The sequence below is a fragment of the Salvelinus fontinalis genome, chromosome 30, assembly GCF_029448725.1.
Source record: "Salvelinus fontinalis isolate EN_2023a chromosome 30, ASM2944872v1, whole genome shotgun sequence".
Taxonomy (NCBI): domain Eukaryota; kingdom Metazoa; phylum Chordata; class Actinopteri; order Salmoniformes; family Salmonidae; genus Salvelinus; species Salvelinus fontinalis.
The window spans coordinates 21,266,013-21,275,091 of record NC_074694.1 but is presented as its reverse complement, the minus strand read 5'-3'; the positions used below and the strand labels follow the sequence as shown (position 1 = coordinate 21,275,091).

Below are 9,079 nucleotides of genomic sequence, written 5' to 3'. Positions count from 1 at the left end.
TGGTGGTTTAATAAAAGAACAAAATCTTCAGGCAAAGAAACTAAATCCACAATGTCCAAAAATAAAGCCAAGAAGCACAAAATGGAAATCCTCCAAAATACAAAAGAAACTCCACAAAGTGGTAAAAAACAGCAGGGAAAAACAAACCTCAAAAGACTACTCAAATAATACACAAGAACTAAACCAGAGAACCTCTGGAAAATCCAACAAGAGACATATCTGTATAAAACAAGGCTTGGGCTGGGGCTGGGTGCTAACTTACAAACACTGAGCAAGGAACTGAGGAGCACACAGGGTTTAAATACTAACAAGGGAATGACCTACAGGTGCAAACAATAATTAGAGCAAGAAAAACAAAAGGTACAAAAAAGGTGCAATGGGGACATCTAGTGACCAAAACCCGAACAGTCTTGGCCAAAACCTGACAGCATGCATGGTTGTGGCATGGAGCAGCTCACAGAAGAACGGTAGGGTAGCAGGTAGGGTATAGGGTAGGTAGGGAAAGACGTTTCAACTGATGATACAGTGTCTTTGGAAAGGATTCAGACCCCTTGACTTTTACCACATTTTGTTAGGTTACAGCCTTATTCTAAAATGTATTAAATCGTTTATCAATCTGAACACAATACCCCATAATGACAAAGCAAAAACAGGTTTTTCGAAATTTTAGCAAATTTATAAAAAATAAAAAATCTGAAATATCACATTTACATAAGTATTCAGACCCTTTACTCAGTACTTTGTTGAAGCACCTTTGGCAGTGATTACAGCCTTGAGTCTTCTTGGGTATGATGGTACAAGCTTGGCACACCTGTATTTAGGGAAGTTCTTCCATTCTTATCTGCAGATCCTCTCTCTCTCCAACGTTTCGACAGACAAGCTGTCTTCATCAGGGTATAATGACAAACACTGCGGGATGACTCATTTATATAGTGTCAAAAGACACACAGGTGTCTGTAATCATGGCCAGGTGTGGCCTGATATCATTGGTTAATTCTCATATATGAAAATAGCATACAAAGAAGGTGAGGTGAACCTTAGCCCAAGTCTGGGGTCCTGAGAGCTCTGGAGCAGGTTTTCATCAAGGGTCTCTCTGTACTTTGCTCGGTTAATCTTTTCCTTGATCCTGACTAGTCTCCCAGTCCCTGCTGCTGAAAAACACCCGCTCTGCATGATGCTGCCACCACCATGCTTCACCGTAGGGATGGTTCCAGGTTTCCTCCAGACGTGACGCTTGACATTCAGGCCACTGTATAGGCAGCTGTTGTTCTCTGAGTTTGTGTGCTGTTACAATATTGATGTAGCCAAGCCTAGTTGTCATAGTGTATTAAATGTTCCACTATTCTTACATTGGCCTAACTGTGCAGACACCTCATTCCTTCCACATGGTGGAGCCATACACTAAAAAATGAAACGCCAGCGTGCACTGCAAATGCAGCCTAAATGTGGTGCATTTGTAGCAGACAGACTTGCAACACTGAAGGGAATTTCCACACAAACCTCAGTGATATGTGGTTGCAAACTTTGCCTGGCCTGTATCAACCATAGCACCACATTGCTATTTTACATTGCTTTTCTTGTGTCAAGGTCGATAAATTAGACGTTTGATGTTATAGGCCAGACAATAGGGATGCACTGTTGGGTCAAACACGCTTTATTTATGGATACATTTAAATGTAGATATTAGGAAAATGTGGTCTCTCTTCACATTTTATGGATTATTAATCACGTCGCAAAGAAATCCACAATAATTTAATTTCCTATGGTTTACCCAATGCTAAAACCGTGTGTATTGTCATTCATGTAATCTTATGGTCATCATAAGCATCCGCGACGATATGGTTTTGAAAAATAGATAACGTATTGTTGTTATAGCTATGGGTGTATTTCAGGTGCAACGGTCAGTTTTATATAAAGTTAGCTAAAATAATCATATGTTGCAAATACCAGACATACCGAACCACCCCGATGATCCACCCCTTTTCCATGTATGTATGTATGTATGTATGTATGTATGTATTGATGCAATAGTCCCTGTTTATAACAGTATTTCCCCGATATGTTCCCGAAATTGGATGAGTAGGCCTACTCCAGAAAATAATATCCCAGTGTCTATCACTTGAGCACTTGGGATGCGCCTATGTCCTGACAGCCTGGTCGGCTCGCCTACACTGACTGTTGCGTCGCACTCCCCCATCTGGCATAGACAAGACGCGGCGCGCCGAGAAACTGACGTGTTTTGCGCATTTCCTGCAGCAGCGTTTAGACGGTCGGGGGGGAGAAGAGGTAGGTCTGCAGGAAACTAAGAACAGCAACGGCGAGAGAACATCCTGGGAGGATAAGGAGCGAACAGAAACCAAGAAAACCACAACCTAGAGTCGACCTGCAACTATACATTGCTTGAGCTATTCACAACTCGAGTAGCCTGTTTGGGAACCATCCCAAATGCACTGCAAGGAGGCATATCGCCCTATCTTCCAACAGTGGAATACGAGTGTTTCCAGAGCCTAGTGGAGTTGCCGAGGATAGATATCTTTGATAGATTTTGCTCTGTCGGGTTGCGGTTTGGGTAGGCTGTTGATATCCCAACTGCTGCATGGTCATATTTTTCCTGCGTATACGCTTCTCAATACTTGTATTAATTATATTCAAAAGAAAGGCTTTGTCTGGTTAAAACCCAAATGTGGATTATCATTGTGAAAACCGAAACTGTTAGAGAGCAAAAACAAGAACATTTACTGTCTCTGGACTGTTTCAAAACGACTGATAAGCATCCGATTGGTACGTGTGTGATAGAGTGACACGGGACGGCATTTTCCCGTTATATTCAAGTCACAACCTCTTGGAAAAACCATTCAATCCGTGGTCTTAATTTGAGGATTCAAACGCTACATAAAACTAGGCTAAATTATTTATGACCCGTTGAAGTGGCTGGGTTAAAGGAATATATTGTAAACAACCATTCTTGTTCCAAAGCCCATTGAAGAGGATTACATCACCGCAATGGTGGTTTTCAATGGGTTATTGAAGATCAAGATTTGTGAGGCGTTGGACTTGAAACCGACGGCTTGGTCTCTCAGGCATGCGGTTGGCCCAAAAACCCAGACTTTTCTCCTAGACACCTACATCGCACTAAATGTGGATGACTCGCGTGTGGGCCAAACCTCCACCAAACAGAAAACCAACAGCCCTGCGTGGAACGACGAGTTCGTTACGGAGGTGCATGACGGAAGGAAAATCGAACTGTCGGTGTTTCACGACGCGCCAATTGGATATGACGATTTCGTGGCTAACTGCATCATACAGTTTGAAGATATATTGCAGAATGGCAGTAAGCACTACGAGGAATGGGTAGGCTATGTCCCGTTATTATTTGGTGCTTCTTGCACATAGTGCCTTTTTACCAAGTTGTTTTCATCTCACCCTCAGCATCCTGATGCCTTTACGATTATAATAAATTATACAAAGTCTCCATTATTATTTGGCAAAACAGTCTAGACCTATAAATAATGTTACTTTTTCATCATCATCAACAACACCATCCTCACAAAAAATCCTGGCTGGCATTCACCGTTAGTTTCCTGGCGCTTTGATACTTCTTTAGGCCACCGGTATCATCCCACGATCTGGACCCAGACAGATCCATGCGCATATAACCCTGTTTCGTAGGAACGGTGCAGAGGACGGCGCTTACAAGCAGGTCATAAATATTTCTATCAGCTGCGATGTAGGCCTGCATTCTGAGAAAAGCAACGTTTCCATGTCAAAAGCAACAGTGCGTTAAAATCCAATGTGGGATGACAAGGCCAGTCAGCTATGAGTCTCACTGACAGAGCTGCTTCTGAGCCAGTAACATAACTTGCAATTGATTGGTCATTTGCATGTCTTGGAAACCATGATGCCCTTGAGATGGACACAGAGAAGTCTCTCTTTCACAGGCTTCCAGTTAAATACTGGAATCATGAGGTTACCTTAAGGCCATATGCTCTCTTATCAGATAAGCAGCTGCAGACTCATTTGAGAAGACATGCAGCACATTAGGCTACACCTAATGAAGAGTTATGCACATGTGGTTTCTCAAAATCTTCAATTGTCCACCAAATGAGATTATCAATGCTATGTCCAACACACAATACATGCTGACATGTTTCTTGGATTATGAGGAGACTTTAATCTGGATCATGTGACAGATTGGATCATGTGATCAACGTAGGCACATCTTCCTCAAGATTTTCACTATAGGAGAGTGGGCGAGGTTCACTGAGGAGAATAGGTTATGTTTTTAGGAAACCTGTATATCCCTACAGGTTCCAGCCCCGGCCAAGACATGAAAATATCAGCATCTGTCCTGACTACCACACTTCACATACACTGCCCAACATAACATAAACATCATAAATCCACTAAAACATAGTTAATAAATATCTAATTACAGTATTAGATTTAACTGTATGTGTTCAGTGCCCAGTTGACCACATACAGAAGAACTAAAGAGCTGTTCATATTAGGTCAATAAAAACAATGCTGATTGTACTAACATAGACAGGAACAAAAGCTTCAAATAATAAAATCATCTATTCTCCTCATTGCTGATAATCAGTGGTAAGATGGGTAACATGGACATATTATTTTAAAGGGTATATTCACAGTAATACTGGGACTATTCATTGTCTTTTAGGCAATTATGTTCCTCAGGATGCCACCCAAATATATCATAACACTTTCCCTGTGAGGGAGGAACCTTTTCATAAATACTGGGTGGCTTTACTCTTGTGAGTAGTGTTTCCTTTCATGGTGAACCACTGACCCAGAACTAGAACGGCAAAACAACAACAAAAGGCGCAGGGCAGCACTCTAAAGCAGTTCTCCTGGCCTCGGCATGGCAGGTGGATCAGTGTGCTCTGTTCTCTACTGACAGACAGCCTCCACATACAGTACAAGCTGAAGAGGAATCTCTTGTCTTTGTTGTCAAGTTTATTTGTCATATGTACACAGTACAATGAAATGCTTACTTGCAGGTTCACTCTTGAAAGTTTGTCTGAGGCAGGCGGGAGTTTGGATTATTGATTAGACTCTATCAGGTCCATTATGGAGTGGAGGAGGTACAGTACACTGTTTTTGGACGGGCCTGGGAGGCTCACGGCAGTAAGGGTTCTGTCTGTGTTTGGCTTGTCAGGCTGGGAATGTTCTTTGCTGACATTGACGGCCCAGGCTATGTCATCTGCTTGCATGTCTGGCTGAGGAGGCTGTGCTTGGCTCAGAGGGCTAAAGGCACTCTGTGGTCGGCTGGATGGAAGGATCCCTACTAAGTAGTTTGGAGATCGCCTCCCTGGTTGCAAAATGTCTGTTTAGTGGTGTTGGTGCTGAGAATTGGGTATGGATTCTAGATGGAGACTGTTTTAATTCTGACCTAAACAGCATTGCTCTCTGGGTCCTTTCTTTCCATCTCTCTTTACTCCTTTTGTATGTGCAGCTCCCGTGCACTTGCTTTCACCTTTACTACTCCTTTAATCTTTTACCTTTTCATTGAATTCTTTCTGAGGTCATATCTCCATGACCTCAGAAAGAAGCCCCTCTCCCTCTCTCTCTGTCTGTCTCTCTCGCGCTCTCAAATTCAGATTGCTTTATTGGCATGAAATACAATTTGTAGATATTGCCAAAGCAGTATAGTGGTACAGCATTTCAGTAAATACAGTACAATGCAGTGAGGATAATGAAATACAGTTAATATCAGTAGTAATAATAATAGTACATACAATCATGTATACAGGTACAACACTACTGCTGTTTTATTGTGTAATCTTCGGTTGAAATTTTGAATTAATTAAAAATAAGATTATAAAAAATAATAATAATAATAATAATAGCTAATGTACATGGATGATGGTTACACTGTGTATTATTTTATTTTTATTTAACCTTTATTTAACTAGGCAAGTCAGTTAAGAACAAATTGTTATTTACAATGACAGCCTACCAAAAGGCAAAAGGCCTCCTGTGGGGATGGAGACCTGGGATTAAAAATAAAAAATAAATACAATATAAATATAGGACAAAACACACATCACAACAAGAGAGACAACACAACACTATATAAAGAGAGACCTAAAAACGACATAGTGAGGCAGCAACACATGACAACACAGCATGGTAGCAACACAACATAACAACAGCATGGTAGCAGCACAACATGTTACAATCATTATTGAGCACAGACAACAGCACAAAGGGCAAGAAGGTAGAGACAACAATACATCACACGAAGCAGCCACAACTGTCAGTCAGAGTGTCCATGATTGAGTCTTTGAATGAAGAGATTGACCAAGTAATGAAGAGTAATGACCAAGTTATTTACAATGTACATACTTCAGGGAATTAATGGTCATTGGATGTCCCTCAGGCTATAATATAAATATCTGGCAGTAATATTTGCGCTTTCTTCCACACCCAGAATAATTACCAGCTTTATGTCATTAGTAAATGCATAGAAGTTGGGAATTGAGATCAATAAAATCAAATAAAATTGTATTTGTCACGTGCCGAATACAACATGTGTAGTAGTCCTTACCGTGAAATGCTTACTTCCAAGCCCTTAACCAACAATGTAGTTTTAAGAAAAATAAGAGTTAAGAACATCAGCACAACAGTTTTCAGCTGTCCTAACATAATTGCAAAATGGTTTTCTAATGATCAATTAGCCTTTTAAAATTATAAACTTGATTAGCTAACACAACGTGCCATTGGAACATAGGAGTGATGGTTGCTGATAATGGGCCTCTGTACGCCTATGTAGATATTCCATAAAAAATCTGCCGTTTTCAGCTACAATAGTCATTTACAACCTTAACAATGTCTACACTGTATTTCTGATCAATTTGATGTTATTTTAATGGACAAAAAATGTGCTTTTCTTTCAAAAACAAGAACATTTCTAAGTGACCCCAAACTTTTGAACGGTAGTGTACATGTAGGTAGGAGTAAAGTGACTATGCATAGATAGTAACAGCGAGTAGCAGCATAAAAAAGGGGGGGGGTCACTGCAAATAGTACAGATAGTCATTTGATTAGCTGTTAGCAGTCTTACGGCTTGGGGGTAGAAGCTGTTAAGAAGCCTTTTGGACCTAGACTTGGCGCTCCGGTACCGCTTGCCGTGCGGTAGCTGAGAGAACAGTCTATGACTAGGGTGGCTGGAGTCTTTGGCAGTTTTTATGGCCTTCCTCAGATATTGCCTGGTATAGGGTTCCCAAGTGGCGCAGCGGTCTAAGGCACTGCATCTCAGTGCTAGAGGCCTTTATCACTACAGACCCTGGTTCGATTCGAGGCTGTATCACAACCAGCCGTGATTGGGAGTCCCATAGGGAAAGGACACAATTGGCCTAGCGTCGACCGGGTTAGGGTTTGGCCGGGGTAGGCCGTCATAGCAAATAACAATTTGTTCTTAACTGACTTGCCTAGTTAAATAAAGGTTAAATAAAACATTTTTTTTTTAAATAATAGAGTTCCTGGATGGCAGGAAGCTTGGCCCCAGTGATGTACTGGGCCTTAAGCACTACCCTCTGTTGCGCATTGTGGTCGGAGGCCGAGCGGTTGCCATACCAGGCGGTGATGCAACCAGTCAGGATGCTCTTGATGGTGCAGCTGTAGAACTATTTGAGGACCCATGCCAAATCTTTTCAGTCTACTGATGGGGAATAGGTGTTGTCAGGCCTTCTTCACAACTGTCTTGGTGTGTTTGGACCATGATAGTTTGTTGGTGATGTGGACACCAAGGAACTGGAAGCTCTCAACCTGCTCCACTACAACCCGTCGATAAGAAGGGGGGCGTGCTCGGCCCTCCTTTTCCTGTAGTCCACGCCCCTCCTCCTTTTGTTGCCTACCCTTACCACCTGGGGACGGCTCGTCAGGAAGATCAGGATTTAGGTGCAGAGGGAGGGGTTTAGTCCCAGGGTCCTTAGCTTTGTGATGTGCTTTAAGGGCACTATGGTGTTGAACGCTGAGGTGTAGTCAATGAACAGCATTCTCACGTAGGTGTTCCTTTTGTCCAGGTGGGAAAGGGCAGTGTGGAGTACAATAGAGATTGCGTCGTCTGTGGATCTGTTGGGGCGGTATGCAAATTGCAGTGGGTCTAGGGTTTCTGGGATAATGGTGTTGATGTGAGCCATGACCAGCCTTTCAAAGCACTTCATGGCTACAGACGTGAGTAGTAGTCATTTAGGCAGGTTACCTTGCTGTTCTTGGGCACAGAATACACGTCCTGGTAATCCGTCTGGCCCTGCGGCCTTGTGACCTGTTTAAAGGTCTTACTCACATCGGCTACAGCGAGCACGTTCACACAGTCGTCCGGAACAGCTGGTGCTCTCATACATGCTTCAGTGTTGCTTGCCTTGAAGCACAAATATAAGTAATTTAGGTCATATGGTAGGCTCGTGTCACTGGGCAGCTCGCGGCTTGGCTTCCCTATGTAGTCCGTAATAGTTTGCAAGCCTTGCCACATCTGACGAGCGTCGGAGCCGGTGTAGTAGGATTCAATCTTAGTCCTGTATTGATGCTTTGCCTGTTTGATGGTTCTCCAGAGGGCATAGCGGGATTTCTTATAGAAGTCGACCGATTATGATTTTTCAACGCCAATACCGATTATTGGAGGACCAAAAAAAGCCAATACCGATTAATCGGTCCATTATTTATTTATTTATTTGTAATAATGACAATTATAACAATTCGGAATGAACACTTTAATTTTAACTTAATATAATACATCAATAAAATCCATTTAGCCTCAAATAAATAATGAAACATGTTCAGTTTGGTTTAAATAGTGCAAAAACTAAATGTTGGAGAAGAAAGTAAAAGTGCATTATGTGCCATGTAAAAAAGCTAACGTTTAAGTTCCTTGCTCAGAACATAAGAACATATGATAGCTGGTGGTTCCTTTTAACATGAGTCTTCAATTTTCCCAGGTAAGAAGTTTTAGGTTATTATAGGAATTTTAGGACTATTTCTCTCTATACCATTTGTATTTTATATACCTTTGATTATTGGATGTTCTTATAGGCACCATAGTATTGCCGATGTAACAGTA

General features: G+C 41.8%; 1 protein-coding gene across 1 annotated transcript in view; it reads left to right on the top strand.

Moving 5' to 3' along the window:
• Positions 1-2,165: 2,165 nt before the first annotated feature.
• Positions 2,166-9,079, top strand: part of LOC129828793 (protein kinase C epsilon type-like) — a 150,508-nt gene continuing 143,594 nt past the window's right edge. The window contains exon 1 of the mRNA XM_055890003.1: positions 2,166-3,351. Coding sequence (XP_055745978.1) covers positions 3,004-3,351 — 348 coding nt within the window. The 5' untranslated portion in view covers positions 2,166-3,003. The remainder of the gene's footprint in view (positions 3,352-9,079) is intronic.